Below are 22,500 nucleotides of genomic sequence, written 5' to 3'. Positions count from 1 at the left end.
AATAGGTAGATGGATAGATAGATAAATGCACAAAGAAATAGATAAACTGAGAGATAGATGGATGGACAAACGAATAAATAGATGAATCGATAGATAGATGGACAATCTAATAGATAGATGTACTGATAGATGGATAGATAGTGGGAAAGACTGTTGGGTGGATATATGGATAGATAGATGTATAGATAGATGGACAGAGAGATGGCGGATGGATAGATGGATGGATTGATGGACGGATGCATAGATGGATGGATCGGTGGAAAGATACATAGATGAATAGGTAATGGATAGAGGGAGGGATTGATAAATATATAGATAGATGAATAGGTAATTGGATAAATGGATTGATTGATGGATAAACAGATGGGTAGATGTATGAATAGATGGACGTAAATGGATGGACAAGTATTTGGATAAATAGGTGAATATATGGGTGGATAGGCTGTTGGATGGATTAGTAAAATATAGATAGATGCATAGATAGATTGATGGATATGGATAGAAACCAGTAGGTACATGACTAGAGAGATGGATAGATAGAGGGACAACTTTATGGATACAAAAGTGGGTAGAAAACAAGATGTATTGATAGATGGTTGGATAGATGGATGGAAAGATGCATGTACAGAGGGATATATAGATAGATGCATAGATGGATAGGTAGGTGGATAGGTAGATGATAGACTGAAATTGAAATAAGTTTATTGAGGTAAAATACACACAAAGGGATGAGGTAGCTCAAGCTATTCTCACCCCGTTCAGTACATCGTGTTAATACATACATAGACACACATCAAAAACAATAAACGTATTACCGAACATTCTGAGAGATAAACTGGAAAGACGTATGGTTGGATAGATGGATGGGTAGATGTATGGTTGTATAGATGGAAGGGAAGGAATTTACAGGGGGGGGGGGGGGAAGCGCCAAGCCATTACGACTATATAGCACTTGAAAGAGATCAGGACAAGGATTTGGGATAGGATGGGGGGGGGGGGGAAGGAATGGTGCCCAACCACATGGACGGTCGGGGATTGAACGCCGACCTGCATGAAGCGAGACCGTCGCTCTACCGTCACCCCCAAGTGGTTGGATAGAGGGAGAAATAGATGTTCATATGGATATATGTGTGGAAAGATGGATGGATAGATAGATGCGTGGAAAGATGGATGATATATAGATGAATGGATAGATAAATATACAGATAGATGGAAGAATAAATGGATGGATAGATGGTAAATTGATACAAATTAATATATAGACGTAAACCCCTTCTAGTATATGCATATAAGAATATATTTAACTACGGAGGAAAAATGAAAGCAGAACGTACTTGAGCGCATTTGTGTCTGATCAAAACATTATCCGAAACAAGGTCAATAACTGAATGCAACTCATGGAAATAACGGCATGAAGATGATGTGGGATGTGCAAACAAACGTCTTTGTAACGTAAACACGAGAGGCAACTGCAGGAGGTCCTGGAAGTCCTCTAGCTAATGACTCAGACCTGTGTGTTCCTACAAGCCCTAATGGGAGATTTGTAAGTGTATTAATACACGATACACCATTAGGGATTTTTGTGAAATTATTAATACACAGAAACCTAAGTGGTTTCCATCTGCTACTTTATGGTTTTAAAGTCATTGTGAAAGGTAGGAAACGTAGTGAAGAGTAAGGAAAGGTAGTAAAGGGTAAGGGAGGTGTTGAGGGAGAGGGAAGGTGGTGTTGATGGGAATATGAAATGATAATTTTAGCTGGGATACCCAGCAGTGCCTAGGTAGATGGTTGAAGTGATGAAGACAATATGTAGTGAAGATAGATGGAGTAAATGAACACGCACGTAATGAAGAGTGTTACAGTGATGAGGACAGTGTGCAGTGAAGAGTGTTACAGTGATGAGGACAGTGTGCAGTGAAGAGCGTTACGGTGATGAGGATGGTCGTGCGTAGCGTAGATGGTTCATTGGTAAAAGGTTTTGTGTTGTGAAGATAGTAACAGTGAGAAAGTTAGTGTAGTTAAAATTGTTACAGTGTTGAAGGTAGTGTGCAGTGAAGATTGTTACAGTGAAGAAAATAGTGTGCAATGAAGATTGTTGGTGTGATAACAATATTGTGTAGAAAAGATGTTTCTTCATTTTGATGAAGAACATGTTTTTCTTGTCGGTTGTAATTATAATATGTTGGGGTCATCATGCATATTATTTATCAGCAATGATATTTAATTAATACACATACAATTTGTAAAATTTACATATACAATTAACATTAAGTAATGGCAATGTCTTCTCGCAGACACAATAACATTGGTTAAAAACCCACACTTGTGTATTTGTGAAATTTATGTAAATAATTTACATCAAGTCTTGCACTCTGCTGAGTGTTTTATCAAGGTCTGAGTGTGTAATTAGGACAAGACTTACATCTCAATGTCCAATGATTGGATATTGAGATGTGTGCGAAAGAATTGGTGTAAATTCTATACAGAAATTTCATACATACACAAGTGTGGGATTTTATCCTGTACAAATAACATTATATATGTAAAGTTTAGTTTAAAAACCAGTGTGATCAGATAATTATATGCAATATCTGACCAAAAATTAGAGGAACAAATATGATTGCCTGGGAAAAAAGACGAGTAAAAAGTAATGTGTTTATGTTTATGCTGTAATGTTTATGTGCTAATAATGCTGATTGTTGTGGTGATGAAGGATACGGACGGTGAATGAGGCTGGATTATTCCAACACTGGATGAAGGCCACCGAACCAAACTCCACCGTGTGTCAAAATGCTCCGTCGAAAATCATCGTCCAAGAGTCACTTTCTCTTAATAATATCTGGGTAATGAATATTTATCATAATTGTATATGCTTTTATAATGACATTTATATTAGAAAATGATCTATCTTGTTGTTAAGACTTTAATGAGAGTGACAAAGCTAATTAAGGGCTAAAGCAGAGTTATCTTTATTTCAGGGAATTTTTGTCATCCTTATTGGTGGTCAAACTATTGCTGCGTTAGTACTGTGTCTGGAGCTCTTCACTGTCAACATTCTCAACTGATGGACTCCTTCACCCCGTAATATTTATCGTCCAAGTTGTCTTCATGTAATTGTTTACTATCACTCACGAAACATTTTTTGAATTTAAGTGTAAGCATAAAAGCTCTTAACATTAACTGGCTTCTCAATTCACGATTCAACAATGATTTAGGACACTGAGCTAATAAATTGGCCTAATAAGCAGTGTTAATATAAAAATGACACAAGATGTTTCTCATAACTGTCTAGATATTGTACAATCTGCAATGACACTTTCAACAACCCTGATCTCAAGGTTAGCTCTCAATAAGGGAATGTCTTCATAGACATGTTTAACAAATTTTACATTAGTACTAACAAGAAATATAGAACAGGAATTTTCATTAATTTGAGTACCCTTTTCTCTGCCCTCTTCCAAATCCTTATCCTTATCCCATTCTAGTGCTACATAGTATTATTGGCTGGCGCTTTCTCCTGATAATTATCTTAACTATACCTTACCAAACTATCCTCAGAAAATGGGTAAACTTACCCATTTATGAAATGAGCTTCAATTTTATAAAAAAAATCTCCATATTATTAAAAAGGAAATTGTGAGTTTTGATTAAAATCAGCAGAGCCTTTCATGAAGAATTTGTAATCCAGATAGACAAATTAGCTGAAACTAATTAAGCAAACTACTACAAGCTAAGCTCTCTAACATAAAGTAGGAAGACAAACTGATATAAATTAATCAAACTAACATATTTATGCAATCTAGCTTAGAAACTTAACAATTTGTTGATAAGTTAAGAAACCCTCGCTGATAAATTAACATCTCATAAATTAACAGCTGATAAATTTATCACCTAATTGCTCACTGATAAATTAAGACAACTAGCTAGCTGATAAATTAAGACAACTAGCTAGCTGATAAATTAAGCCAATTAGTTAGCTGATAAATTAAGATAACTTGTTAGCTGATAAATTAATAAAACCCTTTTCTCATTCCTGCAATATATTACTGATTCTTTAACTGTGTTAACATTAAAAATCACAAAATAATAATTTTCTTTAAACTAGAATAACATAAGAAACTGTAAACAATTAATGGATATATTCACTATTCCGCTCATCATTATATTAGTACTGAAAGTATTAAATGTTTTTATTTTACAGACTGTTCTTTCATGGCCCGATAATTTACCCCCCAAAATACATAATAGATGAAAACTACAGGATAAACATCTTTTATATAACTTTTTTTCTTAACCATGATCTTCTGTGTTTAAATAGAACCCAATAACCTTGAACAATAACATAGAACAAAATTTCCTGTCAAATAAAAATGCGTTGATGCCATCTTATCACAAATATCTTTCGTATTTAGTAAGGTTATTAAATTTTTTGCATAAATACCATAGTCGGGCAGAGGCAAGAAAATAATGACATTTTAATAACCTACAGCCCAATACAAGAAAGGTATTGTTTATTGAGCTTCCTGTTAAAAAAACGTTTAATGTAAATAATGGGTAGCTCGGCAAATCTTTATTTCTGAATAATTAGCTAGCATCAGCTTTACGTTTGAAGAGGATTTGAAACGAATGTTTTTATTAAAATAATTATTTATCCTAATTGCAAAAACATTTGATACCGATAAACAAACCCATTTATTGGGAGATTGTGTGACTGGGTTCAGCCAAGTAAATAGCAACATTAAAGTTAGGCTCATCCTAGAACTTGTCAGTGATAATTTTGCAATATATTTGCAGTACTTTGTTGTGTATATTAGATCCAGTCCCCATCCTAAGTTAAAGTAAACATTCCAGATAGTCCTAAAAGAACTTTAAGTGGATACTTACATAAGTGTACACTGGGAATACATCAGTATCAGTGGATCACTTTTGCAATGATCTTGTCAGAATCATTAACGATTATTATAATTAGTTTTTTTATATTTTAAATTAAGGAGATTAAAATGATAAATTATAGGAAAATTAAAGAAAAAAAGAGCAATCGTTCTCACTCACGGACAGAGGATTCGATTATTATTTCATATCGAGCTAGAGTACTTCAGTTTGTTGGTAGTTATTAGCAAAATAAAACAGCTGATTTTACTGCATTCCTCAGTGCCAATACAGCTTTTCGCGAAGATGAGTGTCAGATTAAGTACACGTATTGGAGATAATTCCTATAAGGTATCAATACTACTTTATCGGAAATGTGGAACTAAATAAAAAGCATTACCAAGCGTTCAACCCAGAACAACTCCGACAGAATGTGCTGATATGCTCTTAGCTCAATGGTTATGTGTCTCACAAATTTCTACTCTACCCCAAGACACACGGCAGCATCTAAATAATACAAAAATTAAAAGAAACTTTAAACATCGAAATTGCATGTTCTTGCCAGATTTAAAAAAAAAAACTAGTTTGCTGTAACCTAATTTGAACTGTCAAAAGCATTAGAGAAACACCGTGCCCCCGGTGAAGATGGAATAACTTATGATACCTTGAACTAACTAAATGATGTCTCCAACCACACTTTGCTTGACCTCTATCAAATCAGTTTTTCAAAAGGTACCTTGGTAAAGAAAAAAGACACAGAATCTCATAGTATCAATTCCTAAACATAACTCGCCAAAATTCAGACCCATTTCCCTTACGTCTTGTATGTGAACAGTCTCGGAAAAAAATTTCTCAGTCGTGTCATGTTTCACGTCAAAGATAAATTGGCTCATAACTTATGTAGGTTTATGCCCAATTGTAGTACACAAACATACTTTGCTGAATATTTTGTACACTCACAGGATAGAACGAAAGTGGTCTTTATTTACCTAAAGTCAGCTTTCGCAAATGGTGAAATAATATCGGAACTACTTGCTGAATTTGGAATCAAGAGAACTCTCCTGAGCTGGATAAATTGCTACCTATCCAACAGGCGTGTTAGTGTCCTATTTAAAGGAGTCAAAAGTACAAGAACGGTTGCATTTGAACGTGGCACACACCCCAAAGTGGTGTATTAATTCCAATGCAGTATAACATACTTATGCACTTATACATGACATACCTGTACAACCTACTGAAACTGTTATATTCTATGCTGATGATATTTGTATTATGACCCTATTACGTTGTGGGTCGTCGTAATAATATTATTATTATGTTACGAGTAGATAGATTGTCTCTTCCGGACAACCCATCAAACCAAAACCTCTGTAGAGTGCTTACACTTTAATCAGGAGAGCGCCCTGAATGTTTCTTGCTTTTGGAGAGGGGCTCAACGTCACATATTTAGGGGATGCGGCTCCAACACTAACCTCGTTGTCATGTGCACACACCCACTTGAGCTGCCGTAACTCCCCACTCTCTCCTTGGTTGGTATGATCTCCTCAATCCCCTTTCCTGACTTATTATTCTGTACTACCCTGTCCACAGCTGTGGTGCTTTCTTTCTCTCTCGCTCTATCTTTTATTTCCTGGGAAGCCTCACTAGGACAAGGGCAAACACCTGTTCATTACAAACATTTAATGACAATACAGAACATATACAAAGCATGCACATACAACATATAATTATAAAATTCTACACCTTATGATATTATAACCTGGTTGCAAACCAATACCTCAGGACTCTCTATCCGTTGCTTATACTGAGTGTAAGCCCAACTCCTGGCTTGCCACCTATGCTACCAACCTCACCAAGTAAGTTAAACCTTGTAAAGCAATTACGGCACTATCAGTCTCACCTAGAGGGTTAAACCTTGTAAAACAAATATGGCATTATCAGTCATAGATATATATATAATATATATATATATATATATATATATATATATATATATATATATATATATATATTATATATATATATATATATATATATATATATATATACATATATCTCTGCGGGTAATCCAGCATACAGTTGTAATTCAATAGACTTTAGTATAAATATTCCTTGGCATAGAAATGATAATCAATGATAACCCACCTTTTACTGCATCTTGCACGCTAATGGCAATCAAGCACTCTACCAACTCCCTACAAGTAGTAAAAAGGAACTTCCTTTCCACATCTGGGAGTTCACTACCCTAACATCATCAGGTTCTCTAGGTTCATCTACCAGAATCCTCTACAGCTCTTCCAGGCTGCTGCACCATTAAGTTTCCCTTGAACTCTAGTGATACTCCACCACTGATTCCAGGGCTTGCTCTTCCACAGAGTATAATATCCACTTCTACAGCCTTGAAGTTCTACTCATTAGCTTCTTCTCTGGCCACAGAGTACTCCCATCAACTCCTTCCTCAGAACACACCTGCAACCCATCGATACCCCAATAAAAGTGTTCCTCTACAAACATATAACTGAAATGGACCACACACAATAAATGTTTCACCTGACATCTCACTGCTTCCTGAACGCCATGAGGGGACTCCCCACGTTTGAGCATGTCCATCATCCGCCTTGCCAGCAGGCTTCTCGCTCTCGAGGCAGCTGGCGGCAGGGATGCCAAATTGGGCTAGAAGTAGCGAATTGGGCTACTTTTCAGATCCCCGCGCTCCCAAATTTTTAATTTCGCTACTTACGACTTATTGGGCTACTTTAAAAACAAGTTGGGCTATTTTGAGCTATTAATGTTAAGAAACTCAATGATGATTTTTATGCTTTTTATAATGTCATGTGTACAAATCACAGCCGCGTCCAACAGCTTGATTGAATAGACAACTTACTGCAGGAGGCCAGGTCAGAGACCGACCCCCTGGGGACGTTGATCCTAGGAACTTCCCAAAGAAAAAGTAACCGCAAGGCAAGATAATCCTCCCCAGGGGCTATAGATTTCCCAACCTTAATTGCCATTAATACTTCATCCCGGGTACTGTTTGTTAAGTGACCTCCCACTGTTGCCTACTGTAAATATTAGGTTTCTCTTTAGGTGTTTCCAAGAATCATATGGTTGTCGTTAGAGCGGATTAGCATACAGTGAACTTGGCAGCTTCATCTGTGCTTTCATTGTTAGTGTGGCTCTGACCTCCAGAAGGATAGTTCGACACAAGTTACCGCAGATAGAAAAGAAATTACCGCTGTTACTTTTAGAACTTGCTTAAGTGTTAAGATAAAGAAGTGTAAAATGGGGAAGTGGTCTAAATACCAGAAAGCGTTTCAGATGTCCTGGCTTAAGGATCCCGTGTTTGAAAAGTGATTGGCTGAAGTGAAAGAAGATGGAAATAAAGCATATTGTAAAGTTTGTAGAACTGAGATAAGAGCTCATAGAAGTGGTTTAAAGAAACACAGTGAAACATTAAAACACAAACAAAATATATCGGAGGTAAGTCATCAGCAGATGAGCATCAAGTCTGTTCTATCAAAGAAGGAAGATAAACTTACTAAATTTGAATGTCGTCTGTCTGTATGTACTGTCGCTATCTAGAAATCTAACATTATGTTTGTAACTCATCTTGTATGCATGTACTTTTACCTGAATAAACATTTGATTTGATTCGATTTGACTAAAACAAAAAATTGGGCTACTCTACTTGCAAATTCGCTACTTTTTGACCGTAAGCTCGCTACTTTTAGCAATTTGGATCTGGCAACCCTGGCTGGCGGCCGGCCCTCAGTTGCCTCCGTAAGTTCGGCAGGAGAGGACGTGCCGCTCCTCTCTTTAACTGGTTCCCTCATCTTAATTTTCTTATTTAAGCTTCCTGCCTCAATAAAATATGCCTAATATATCATTAGACACTTGTTATAATCGCTGGGCACACGATCAACTACAGGCAAGCACTAGTAACTGTTTAAAAAGGACTTACTACAAAATTGTTTCCTGCGAGGGCGCTTACTCGTTGAGCGGCTGACGCCTGGAAACCCTAGGCTCCCATAAAACTGCTTCAAAATATTTCTGCAGTCTATGACTTGAGCTCAGACGTCCACAAACTTATTTCACAAGCGAGACGTCTGTTCACTTCCTTCTTCTTGAAGATTTGTCACTCAGGGGTTCTTCTTCACCAGGGGCTCAAACGGAGCACGCCATCCCCTCATGATCTCTTCAGCTCAAGCTCTTCTGAAGCGAGCCTCACTCCTCCAACAAACTCTTCACATCTCCTGACCAGTCATTTATATATATTCTAATTCACTGCCCATACTCTTAAACTGTCTGTCTAATTTAACCAATTGTTTTACGTTTTTATCTTCATGTCAATATTTCTTTGACTTCTTAGTTAGCACAGGCCTGATAGAATAACTCTCAAGGGTGAGACTCGTTTCTCAACTACCTGGGATCATAACAGCCCACAGTAAGGCTAGACAATGAGCATTACTTGATTCATTTTCAAAGAAAATAGTAAAATGTGATCTCATCACCTCTGTTGAATAAACAAGGGTTTTGTCCTCCTATTCTCATCACCATGATAATTATAATATTAATGGAGTGCTCCTGTAGATGTCTGAATCTTATGAAAATTTTGGAATCCATAATACAAATCTCATCAGCGACCTTTTGGAAAAACCTTGTTGTGCAATTTTAACCTCTCGAAACTCTTGTGGGCATTTGACATTAACATAAAATATGCGCGTAGCTTTTATGTAGCCATCATACGAACTGAAGTTGATAATTATGCCTTGCATCTTAATTTTTCTCCTAAAAAATTGCAAGGCCTAGATATACAAAATGATGTTACACTATCTTCATCACTGTTACCATCTTCGCTGCACCCTACCTTCATCACTGGAATCATTTTCAATACATGCAACCATCATCACTGTAGCTGTCTTACTGCACACTGTCATGAGATGTGTCTTATTTTTGTCATCAATTGTGCCATGAGTTTGTTGTCATAGTTTGTGTCATAGAGACCTGTCAAGAATTTGGTGGTGGTGGACCTTCAAATGTTGTCTAGGGAAATAAATGATTTTTCTTGAGCCAAGGGGAAAAATCAAGAAGTAAGGAAAACAGCCTAGTACAAAGACACAAATTTATACTTATAAGACAAACGATATTACATATATTAAATGTTGTTCCTTACTACACAAGGTCATTATGAATTAATATAAGTCCCTAGTGGGCTCTAGATACCCTAAGACTCACCGTCCCCAACCGTGAACCGTGCACACAGCCACCACAGCTATCAACCGATGACACATATATTTACATCTCTAGGAAACCTGAACTCTCTTATAAAACATCTCCAAAGTCTGCTTAACTACTCTACAATATCTTGCATCCCTGATAACAAGTAATGATGGCTTATCTGACTGTACGGCCGGAGGAAATTTCCCCGATGGCAAGGCCTGGTCGTCAACATATCCTCCTTCTCTCACGTCAAGATGGCGACCTCTTCTCTTGCGTCATCGCCCCTTAATACTCTATTCTTTACATTTGTAATCAAACCCTTTATTGACTTTATTTACCATATTCCTTATGCATGCTTTTTGATTGAGTCCATTTTTCCCCATACATAGTCTATTCCAGTTCACATTATTCCTAACAATCTCCAGCTGACTACTTTGCTAGGCGGTGTATTACTGGTGTCTTGCTGCATCTCTGATATCAGTTGTAGATATTTTCCTATCAAACATTCTCCACTGTGTCCCCAAACATTTTATACTTGAAACTAACCTCCACAGAAGGTAAGGTTTGTAACGCCCTCCTAAGCCGTGGAGAAAAAAATGAGAAATTCATAACCTAAATTTAAATTTTTTTTTCACATAAAATTAACACCTCAAACAGATTTCATAATAATTGTAAAGAAACAGTAAATGATATATAAGAAACAATAGATACACAATAATATATAAATCTCTGTGCAATAGTACAACCCTAAGTCACCCCAGGTTTTGGCAATCTAGAAAGTGCATCTGCTACTATATTTAATTTTCCTGGAATATGTTTGATGACCAGATCAGACTCTTGCAACAATAAAGACCACCTTAATATCCTCTTATTGGAATTCTTCATGCTTGCAATAAATGTTAAGGGGTTGTAGTCAGTAAACATTTCAACAGTTTTGGCTATATAAATGTAAAAAAAAAATACAGCTAGTAATTATGACAAAGCCTCTTTCTCTTCTGTGGAGTAATTATGTTGACATTTGGTAAACATTTTAGAATAATAATGTGTTGGATGACTAATACCCTCTTCATCCTCTTGAATTAGTACAGAACCAGCACCCCAATCCGAAGCATCTATATATAGTTTAAATGGCGTAGAGTAGTCAGGAGTAGCTAACATTGGACCAGATGACAACATTCCTTTTAAATTAGTAAATGCATCCTGACATTCCTGAGTCCATCTAAACTTTACATTTTTACTTAGCAAGTTTGTCAAAGGAGCTGCAAAATTTTTGCAGAACTTCCTATAATAAGCACACTGTTACGGCCCTGCTGGGGCGTAACCGGGTTCTTTTCTGGTGTTATTAGAATTTGGGAATCCGGCCCCAAGCTAGTAGAGGCTTTCAAGGGATGTGTTCCGTAACTAACGCAAGTTAAATTAAAGGGGGAGGGATACAAATGCTCTGATTTATATATATATTCTCACCACCACCATATAAATAAATAACAATCACTCGGGGTTTATAACTACACGAAAATATACAGAGTTGTCTTCCTCTGAAGACGCAGGATGCTCCACGGTGCGCACTTTGAGTAGCCCTGGTTCCTTCCTCTGTGGCCCATGATGAATCCTCTTGGCTTCTCTCGGCGAATCTACCCTGGCCACAGGCCAGCCAAATCACAGTCCCACTGGGTGCTCCGTCGTGGAGGCCTTCAACCACAATCCAGCCTGTAGCTGGCAGGTTCCAATCAGCTCCGCTGTGTAGGCTACTCCACGACCGATACTAGGGTTGCGAGCCCTAGGCAGGAGCCTCGTGTGATCCCACTGATCACTCTCCTCTCTCAGCACCACAGTGGCTAGTCTCTTCCACCAGTCAGCCCCGGATAAGGCGATTCCTGATACTGCCACGTCACAGGCAGGCTAACACTCTCAACAGTGTTCGTCCGGGGGTGACTCACAGCTTCTTCAGAGCAAACTCGTGGAGAGACTTTGGCTGCCTTGGGTAGACTGATCCATCGTCCAATACAGCAGTCCCAGGTCGACTCTGTAATCAGACACGTCATTAGTACTGGGCCTAGGCAACCTCACTTACAGGCTTAGACACAAACGTCCACCTATTCACTCCATAGATGGCGTTGCTGTCTAAGCGCCACCTTACCAGAGGTCAGCAGCGGCTATGTTACGAGCTGATTCAGACGGGAATCCAGCACCTATGGCCGGTATATCCCGTCCTCACTAGATGGCGTCATCCATTTGGAGGGGGTTTCGGGAGCGGACTCACAGATGGCGTTGTCGTCACTGCTCCGTGCTACGACGCTGGACTCGGGTCCGTAACACACACATTCCTAGATATCGTTGTACCTCCTTCTTGCTAGTCAACACTGGATACTCTAAGATATCATTTATTTTATTTTTGATTGGTAACACCTTTCCATTTCCCACTTCATATCTTAAGTAACAAATTCTAGCTCTAGCAAAAGTGCATTTGTGTAAGTTTACAGCTAATTAGCCTCCTTTAAGCATTTTAATAGTTGAGTTAAACCTTTCATATGATCCTCCCAATTATTGTGGTAAATTACAATATCATCCAAGTAAGCTCTACATTGTGTTATGTCTTTTAACACTAAGTTCATAAGACGTTGGAAAGTTGCTGGGATATTTTTCAGCCCAAAAGACATTACAGTGAATTCATACAACACATCTGCAGTTACAAATGCACTTATCTCGCGTGCTCTTGGTGTTAAAGGAATTTGCCAGTACCCAATTGACAAATCTAATTTGGTTACGAACTTGGCTTTACCAACACTCTATGCAATCATCTAATCTAGGTATAGGAATGTTATCATCAACAGTCATTACATTTACCTTACGATAGTCAATGATCAACCTGTGAGTTCCATCCTTCTTTAGAACTAAAATACAAGGACTACTCCAACTGCTGCTGCTAGGTTTCCAATCTATGTTGAAGCATGTAGTCGACCTCTTTCCGGATGACATTCAGCTTTGCAGGATTGACTCTATATGGGTGTGACTTGACTGGTTGGTTGTCCGTCACCTCGATGTCATCTTGAATAATTGTAGTTTGGGTGGGAATATCGTCAAAGATGTCTGCATGAGAAGTCAGCAACTGCTCCAAGTCCTGCTTCTGCTCTGATGACAAATGTTCCACCAACCTCTAGACCTTAGCCAATCACTCCCCATTGCTAAAATAGGGTACATGAGCATTAGGTACATTATCAAAACCACATTCCTCATTATTCTCATCTACATGGGCTACACTAAGCACCTGGTTGGTATTGGTAGTTCCCTACTGTGTTAGTTTCATCCTATTCACATGCACTACTATTTCCTTTCTTTTGAGATCACTTGTCTGGATTACATAATTGGTGGGACTGAGTTTCTTAATCATTGTATAAGGACCTTGGAACCTATGCAACAATGTTGGTCCCTGCCGTGCCATTAGTGCCACCACTTTATCACCTGCCTCAAAATGTCATTGCTTTGTCTTTTTATCATATTGTGCCTTCATTTTGCCTTGAGCTTCTGTAAAATGAATTAAGGATTAAGCCCGGTTTTTGTTTAACTTTTGTTGTAAGCTATCAATATAGTTTACCGGCACAACACTCTTCAGACTTCCGACGAACTTATCTCTATTAGAAGGTTAGTGTGTTTCTCACTATATGGCCAAAAACTAATGAGTTGGGTGAACACCCCAGGGACTCCTGAAGAGTATCCCTCAGTGCCATGAGCATCAGTGGAAGACCATCAACCCAGTCTCTGCCAGTTTCCATGCAACTGGTTCTCAGCATTTGTTTAAGGGTTTGATGCATCCTTTCCAAAGCACCTTAGCTCTCCGGATGGTAAGTAGTGGATGTATTATGGTGGATGTCAAACTCCCTACAAAACTGCTGAAAACCTTTGGAAGTGAAATTGGCCCCATTATCTGTCTGTATTACTTTTGGTAAACCAAAATTTGTACAAAATTTCATTATGTGCCTTACTACCACTTTCGTTGTAGCATTTCTCACAGGGAATGCCTCAGGAAAGCGTGTAGTCTGACACATCATGGTGATGATATACATATTACCACTCTTTGTTCTAGGCATTGGGCCTATTACATCAACAATAATATGGGTAAAGGGTTCTTCAGCCACCACAATTGGCTGTAAAGGGGTCTTTTGGTATTACCTGGTTTGGTTTGCCAGTTTTTACACATACAGGACATTCATTACAATATTTGATGACATCTTTCTTTAATCCAGGCCAGGTAAAATACTTGCTTATTTTATTATATGTTTTAGCAATACCCTGATGACCATCTATTGGTGAATCATGGGCTACACTTAGCACGTTTTATCTATAACCCCTCGGTAGGACTACTTGATTAACTACTTCCCAAGTGTGTGACACAGGTGAGCTCCTAGGTCTCCACTTCCGCATCAACAGCTCTTTGGTGTAGCAATAAGTCATAGCCTCCGATTTTGCTTCTAGTTCAGTTACTGCCTTATTATGCAAGTCAGTCAACGTAGGATCAGTTCTTTGCTGATTAATAAAATTTGATTTGGTCTCAAGTTAGAAGAGCCAGATGTGGTAACTGGACTACACTCTTCCCTACCCCTTTTCCTAGGTGGTTTGGTGGAGGTGCTCCCCATCCTGTTCCCATCTGCTTCTTCCAACTTGGCCATAGAAGTGTCAGAAAGATCCACTTCACTATTTGATTTGTTAACCTCTAATTTTGTCTTCTGACTTACATTATTGGAAGTTAGTGATATTTGAGACTCTGATTTTGACTGGGTCACGGCACATGCTGGGTACATTACCATGTCCTCAGAGTCTGTCCGTGCCCTAATTACCTCTGGCTTAGTTAGCATTATTGGGTGGTCATCGTTTTTAATTCGATAACCAGCAAGATCATTCCCCACAATTAGATCAATGCCAGCAACAGGTAATTTAGGAATAACACCTACTAAACTTTTGCCTTTAATAAAATGACAGTCAAGGTTTACTTCCTTCAAGAGTACAGTCTGGAAATCTCCAGTGATTCCCGGTAAAATCATTACCTCTCCAGTCTCTGTTGACTGCATATATTGTAACACACTCTCTAACAGTAAAAATTGGGATGCCCCTGTATCCCTCAAAATTTTAACATTATGCCACAAACCATTTGCACACTGTAATTTTCCATTTGATATAAACTCTCCAAAATGATTTATAGGAAGTGCTTTTTTCCCCATTATTTTTGCTACACATTTGGTTTTCCTCCCATCACACATTGTCAGTGCCATAGGCCTCTTTTCTGGGTGGAGAAACCAACAACTCTTAACAACATGACCCTTCCTATGGCAGTAGGAACACTGTTTCAACTCTGGGTGAGGCTTATTACTAGTGTGATCCTCTTTGGGTTTCACATTACTCTCTTTACCACCTGGCACCTTTGAAAAAGTGTTTCCTTGACCTGCTGTTGAGTACATGTGGGACCCAAATCTGACGGAGGAGTTTAATGCTCGACCAGATCCTTGTCTATTTGATTGAATTTTATTTGTAAAAGTTACTTTATGAGTCAACTCATATTCATCTGCTAATTTTTCTAACTCATAAATATCTCTGGGTAATTTCTCTGCCAAATACAAAGCCACATTAGAAGGTATCCAAGATAAAAAATTCTTCTACTGAAAGTAAATTTTTTAGAGTCCAGATCCCTAATTTCTTCTGCATCTAACCATTTATTAAACATATTATATTTCTTTTTGTGCAAATTCTACCAAGGTTTGACTTGGGTCTCGTCTCAGTTGTCTAAACTTTTGCCTATAAGCCTCAGGAACAAGTTGATAAACAGTAAGGCTGGCTGCCTTTACCTTGTCATAGTCAAAACTGTCACTCAAAGGCATAGCTGTAAATATCTTGTGTTTTTCCCACCAACTGACCTTGAAGAAGCGATACAGCGATACAGCGTTTCAGGCCATTCCATACTCCTTGCCAACTTTTCAAAATGAGTGAAGAGCTGGTCTGGGTCAGTGTCACAGAATAGAGGAAACTTGACATTTTTGTTAACTTTTAACTGCCCAGGTGTTCGTAAATCAACAACACCGGTATTTTCTGATCTAATTCCCAATCCTGCTAGCCTAATCTCTAACTCTATTTTTTCTGAGCTTGCTCCACTTTTAACCTTTTCATAGCTTGTTCTTGAGCCTGCTCTGCCTCTAGCCTCTTCTGAGCTTCCTCTTTCTCCAATTGCAACTTCTTTAGTTCCAATTCTGCCTACCACTGCATCTGAGTCTCTACCTTTCCTGTAGTTACATCATTTGCACTACTGGTGGACGGGGACTGCTTTAATATTTCCTGTGGGAGAATGTGCTCATCTACCCACTGCATCATTATCTCTCTTAGCAGTTCCGTCTTCACCATTCCCATGTGTAATAATAGTCCATAAAGCTTGCCAACAGCAACTAGGATAGACTTTTTTGCCGCTTTCAAACCCTCAACACTAGGATTGTCGAAAAATTGTTGTGCTACCAAATCCATTTTTAGTCTGCTAAGATACAGCAGACTCTAACACAAAATTTATGCTTCTGCAGCATCTTTCTCTTTTTAGGCTGAGAATCTATTTGGAAAACTGATAATGACATTGATTAGTTCACTTGACTGCCCTGTCAACTGGTAAATATTTATGCTCGAGAACACACACACAATTTTTTTTAAACACTTTTCATCATGATTAATAAAATGTACATAAATAAGTAATAAAGTACATAATCATATTATACCAATATTAAAAATATTCTAAATTTCTACACGTTAAAGTGAATAAATAGGCTACACAATTTTTGTGTCAGGTTACACGTACAGGCTATCCACTTTTATTAGGCTTTTGATTAGGCTGCTCAATATGTGAGGTGCTCTCGGATAGGCTACCCAATTGTGTCATAGGTTGTGTCTTATTTTTGTCATCAATTGTGTCATGAGTTTGTTGTCATAGTTTGTATCATAAAGACTTGTCAAGAATTTGGTGGTGGTGGACCTTTAAAAGTTGTCTAGGGAAAATAATTTATTTTACTTGAGCCTAAGGGAAAATCATGGAGTAAGGAAAACAGCCTAGTACAAAGACACAAATTTATACTTATAAGACAAACGATATTACATATATTAAATGTTGTTCCTTACTACACAAGGTCATTATGAATTAATATAAGTCCCTAGCGGGCTCTAGATGTCCTAAGACTCACCGTCCCAAAACTGGAACCGTGCACACAGCCACCACAACTATCAACCGGTGACACATATATCTACACCTCTAGGAAACTTGGACTCTCTTATAAAACATCTCCAAAGTCTGTATAACTACTATACAATATCTTGCATCCCTGATAACAAGTAATGATGGCTTATCCGACTGTACTGCAGGAGGAAATTTCCCCGATAGCAAGGTCTGGTCGTCAACGTATCCACCTCCTCTCACGTCAAGATGGCGTCCTCCTCTCTTGCGTCATCGCCCCTTAATACTTTATTTTTTACATTTGCAATCAAACCCTTTATTGACATTATTTAACATATTCCCTATGCATGGTTTTTGATTGAGTCCATTTTCCCTTACATAGTTAGGCTATTCCAGTTCACATTATTCCTAACAATCTCCAGCTGAGAAGGCACTACTTTGCTAGGCGGAGTATTACTGGTATCTTGCTGCCTCTCTGATATCAGTTGTAGATATTTTCCTATCAGACATTCTCCACTGTTTCCACAAACATTTTATACTTGAAACCAACCTCCACATGAGGTAAGGTTCGCAATACACACTATCTTCATCGCTGTAACCATCTTCGCAAAACATAATCTGCGAAGCTGTAATCATCTACTCCATACACGAATATCCTCATCACCTAAGCCATAGTATAACGTCATTCTCATAGTTACTTTACCGCATCACTATCTTCAATAAATAATGTCTTCATCTATTAAACCATCTGCACTACTCAGGGTACCAGGCCAACCACTTGGGCTGGACGGTAGAGCGACGCTCTTGCTTCTTGCAGGTCGGCGTTCGAACCCTGACCGTCCAAGAGGTTGGGCACCATTCCTTCCCTCCATCCTATTCCAACTCTTTCACCTCCTGCCCCTTCCAAGTGCTATACAGCCGTAATGGCTATATAGCTATTTCCTTCCTTTCCCTTGTCCTAAAAGGACTTTTCTTATCGCTCACCGTGACCTTCCCTGGAAAAGGCAGGGAACTCAATACTTAAGTATAGAACACTAAATTTTTCAAGAGTAAACTCTTTCTGCATCTGAGTCACGCATTAACTAATTTGACATTCAAATTCTTTAGCAAATCTTGTCTTAAAGTTGTGGCTGGAGGTGGCTTCCACAAATTCTTTGAGTGAGCTCCACTTGTTGAGTACCCGTATAGTGTACGAGTATTTTCTTACGTTCTTTTGAATTATTTGCGTTTCCAACATTCACCCGTGTCCTCTTGTCGTGTTTACTCTCAATCTGATGAGATGATCTTTGCTCACCTTATATATTTTCTGCAGTATCTTGTATGTAGTGGTCATATCACCTCTGTTCCTGCTTTTCTGTAGGGCTGTAAGATTTTGTTTCATTAGCCTATTCTCGTATCTTATCCCTCTGAGCTCTTGCACTAACTTTGCTGCAAATCTTTGAACTTATTAAACTTTGGCATTGTGCATCACAAGGTGCTGATTCCTCGCCAGTTTTCATTTTTTTTAGTATTGGTCTATTAGATATTGTTTAGATTGCCTTGATATGAAGTCCTGATTTGGATTTTTAAATAATGTTCTTATATGTTTCAGTCAAGGCCCCACACGCTGCCAGTGTGGTTGTGTGATTGTTGTGTGTGGTGGTGGGTGTGTGATTGTGATGTGTGATGGTGGGTGTGTGATTGTGGTGGTGGGTGTGTGTTTGTGGTGGAGGGTGTGTGATTGTGGTGTGTGGTGATGGGTGTGTGATTGTGATGTGTGATGGTGGGTGTGTGATTGTGGTGTGTGGTGATGGGTGTGTGATTGTGATGTGTGATGGTGGGTGTGTGATTGTGGTGGTGGGTGGGTGTTTGTGGTGGAGGGTGTGTGATTGTGGTGTGTGGTGGTGTGTGTGTGTGATTGTGGTGGGTGTGTGACTGTGGTGTGTGGTGGTGGGTGTGTGATTGTGGTGTGTGGTAGTGGGGTGTGTGATTGTGGTGGGTGTGAGACTGGTGTGTGGGTGGTGGGTGTGTGATTGTGGTGTGTGGTGGGGGTATTTGATTGCGGTGTGCGGTGATGGGTGTGTGATTGTGGTGAGTGGTGATGGGTGTGTGATTGTGGTGTGTGGTGGGGGGTTTGTGATTTTAGTGTGTGGTGTGGGTGTGTGATTGTGGAGTGTGGTGGTAGGTGTTTGATTGTGGTGTGTGGTGATGGGTGTGTGATTGTGTGTGTGTGGTGATGGGTGTGTGATTGTGGTGTGTGGTGGTGGTGTGTGATGTGTGGTGTGTGGTGGTGGGTGTGTGATTATGGTGTGTTGTTGGGTGTGTGATTGTGGTGTGTGGTGGTGGGTGTGTGATTGTGGTGAGTGGTGGTGGGTGTGTGATTGTGGTGTGTTGTGTTGGGTGTGTGATTTGGTGTGTGTGGTGTGTGGTGTGGTGTGTGATTGTGGTGTGTGGTAGTGGGTGTGTGTTGTGTGTGGTGTGGTGGTGGTGGGTGTGTGTGGTGGTGTGGTGGTGTGTGTGTGTGGTGTGTGTGTGGTGGTGTGGGTGGTGTGGTGGTGTGTGTGGTGTGTGGGGTGTGGTGGTGTGGGTGTGGGTGGTGTGTGGGTGGTGTGTGGTGGTGTGGGGTGTGTGGTGGTGTGTGTGGAGTTGGTGTGTGGTGGTGTGTGGTGTGTGGTGGTGGTGGTGGTTGGGTTGTGTGGGTGTGGTGGTGTGGGTGGTGTGTGGTGTGTGTGTGTGTGTGGTGTGTGGATGTGTGTGTGTGGTGTGTGGTGGTGTTGGTGTGTGGTGGTGTGTGGTGGTGTGGTGGTGTGTGGTGTGTGGTGGTTGTGTGGTGGTGTGGTGGTGGTGTGTGTGGGTGTGTGATTGTAGTGTGTGGTGGTGGGTGTGTGATTGTTGAGTGTAGTGGTGTGTGTGTGTGTGTGTGTGTGCGATTGAGATGTGTGATAATGGGTGTGTGATTATGCTCTGTGATTGTGGTATGTGGTGGTTGGTGGATGCCTGTGGTGTGTCATCGTGGGTGTGTGTATGCTTGTGGGGAGTGGTGGTGGATGTGTGATTGTGGTGTGTGGTGGTGGTGATGTTGTGTGTGTGTGTGGTAGGTGTGTGATTGTGGTGTGCGGGGTGGGTGTGTGATTGTGTGTGTGTTGTGGAGGGTGTGTGTTATGTTCCCATGTAATTCTCTTGGTGTAGACTCACCAATTCTCAATATGTCTTTCTCAACATGTGAATCACATTAGTTCAATATATTCTGGAGAAATATAAGAATTTTGCACCAAGATTGTAACCTTTTGTTGAATTGTCTGAATGTCTGTTGCAAATTGTCTATATACCTAGTCCGACAAGTACTTGTGTCTACGTCTGGTAAGACGCATGTATAAAGGAAGAAATGTATATGTTTATACCTCAGAATGTTCGGTAATATGTTTATTGTTTGTGATGTGTCTATATGTGTATGAACATGTTGTACTGAACGAGGTGAGAATAGCTTGAGCTACATCATCTAGTTGTGTGTATTTTATCTCAATAAACCAATTTAAATTTAAGTTCAGTTAGTTCAATCACTCTGTCCTGTGACATTAAAAGTCAATAGTAAATAAACCCCTCAGTTTACGTGGATGAACTTGTCACGCATAACTGAAGTTATGCACAAATATTTACCGACACATGAAAATTAATAAACATTCTTATTCTTTCTGAAATTCCTTTAACGTATTTCAAGGTCAATTTATTTTTTGTTTTGCTGCAGGTATTAATGAAATATTGCAGTGATGGCTTTCTTTATGACTTTTTTTATATATAAATTAAACAATTTTGTCTACCTCTCACATTCATTATCCTTAACGAAGTTTTGACTTTTAAAATTAGTTTTAATACAATAATTATAATGCTAGTGATAATGTGCTTGTATTTTCCCTTCGGTGTCAGAGATCAGAGGATGTTGTCCAATCTCTTCTTGGTGGAGGTGAAGTAGTGAAGGAGATGGTCGCTGGTGACCTCAAGACACAGGCAGAGTCCACTTACTATCAGACCGCACGCCAGCACTACAAAAATGCCCTGCAATATGAAGCAAAAAAAAAAAAACATTAAATGTTAATAAGATTTTAATGAACACTTATCAGCAGATATCTTGTCATTAAAAAAATTTAATGACCACAACGTGTGAATCATAATATCTCTTCCTTTCAAATGGGAGGACAAGCTTGATATTTCGTCATATTTCATGATTTTCCAAGACAAAAATATTAAGAAGGATAACCCAGAGACTGTTGAGAGAGAGCGTCGAGCTGGTGGTGATCCTGGTGGGAGGGTTCGCGCAGGAAGTGCCATTTGGAATTCTGGTTTTCACCCAGTGGTTAAACAGCCCAAATTCCGTTATTGTCAAGATCCTGCAGATATAAGAACATATATATATATATATATATATATATATATATATATATATATATATATATATATATATATATATATATATATATATATATATATATATATAAATATATATATATATATATATATATATATATATATATATATATATATATATACATATATATATATATAAATATATGTATATATGTTGTACCTAGTAGCCAGAACGTAGTACTCGGCCAGCTATGCAGGTCCCGATTTGCCTAATAAGCCAAGTTTTCATGAGTTAATTGCTTTTCGACTACCTAACATACCTAACCAAACCAAACATAACTTTCTCGGCTACCTAACCTAACCTATAAAGATAGGTTAGGTTAGGTAGGGTTGGTTAGGTTCGGTCATATATCTATGTTAATTTTAACTCCAATAAAAAAAATTGACCTCATACATAATGGAATGGGTAGCTTTATCATTTCATAAGAAAAAAATTAGAGAAAATGTATTAATTCACGAAAACTTGGTTTATTAGGCAAATCGGGCCTTGCATAACAGGCCGAGTACGACGTTCTGGCTACTAGGTACAACATATATATTTATATATATGTGTATATATATGTCGTACCTAGTAGCCAGAACTCACTTCTCAGCCTACTATGCAAGGCCCGATTTGCCTAATAAGCTAAGTTTTCATGAATTAATTGTTTTTCGACTATCTAACCTACCTAACCTAACCAAACCTAACCTTTTCGGCTACCTAACCCAACCTAACCTATAAAGATAGGTTAGGTTAGGTTAGGTAGGGTTGGTTAGGTTCGGTCATATATCTACGTTAATTTTAACTCCAATAAAAAAAAATTGACCTCATACATAAT

General features: G+C 38.8%; 2 protein-coding genes across 2 annotated transcripts in view; one reads left to right on the top strand and one right to left on the bottom strand.

The window, feature by feature from the left end:
• Nucleotides 1–3,180, top strand: part of LOC123749412 (probable glutamate receptor) — a 79,350-nt gene extending 76,170 nt beyond the window's left edge. The window contains exons 12-13 of the mRNA XM_069335570.1: nt 2,714–2,843; nt 2,979–3,180. Of these exons, the coding sequence (XP_069191671.1) occupies nt 2,714–2,843; nt 2,979–3,065 (217 nt within the window). The 3' untranslated portion in view covers nt 3,066–3,180. The remainder of the gene's footprint in view (nt 1–2,713; nt 2,844–2,978) is intronic.
• Nucleotides 3,181–21,155: 17,975 nt separating this feature from the next.
• Nucleotides 21,156–22,500, bottom strand: part of LOC123749422 (glutamate receptor ionotropic, kainate 2-like) — a 146,363-nt gene continuing 145,018 nt past the window's right edge. The window contains exons 14-15 of the mRNA XM_069335563.1: nt 21,516–21,645; nt 21,156–21,313 (exon numbers count right to left, since the gene is read on the bottom strand). Coding sequence (XP_069191664.1) covers nt 21,188–21,313; nt 21,516–21,645 — 256 coding nt within the window. The 3' untranslated portion in view covers nt 21,156–21,187. The remainder of the gene's footprint in view (nt 21,314–21,515; nt 21,646–22,500) is intronic.

This window comes from Procambarus clarkii, chromosome 4 (genome assembly GCF_040958095.1).
Source record: "Procambarus clarkii isolate CNS0578487 chromosome 4, FALCON_Pclarkii_2.0, whole genome shotgun sequence".
Lineage (NCBI taxonomy): Eukaryota > Metazoa > Arthropoda > Malacostraca > Decapoda > Cambaridae > Procambarus > Procambarus clarkii.
Note: the sequence above shows the minus strand (reverse complement) of the source record. Positions and strands in the feature narration are given on the sequence as shown.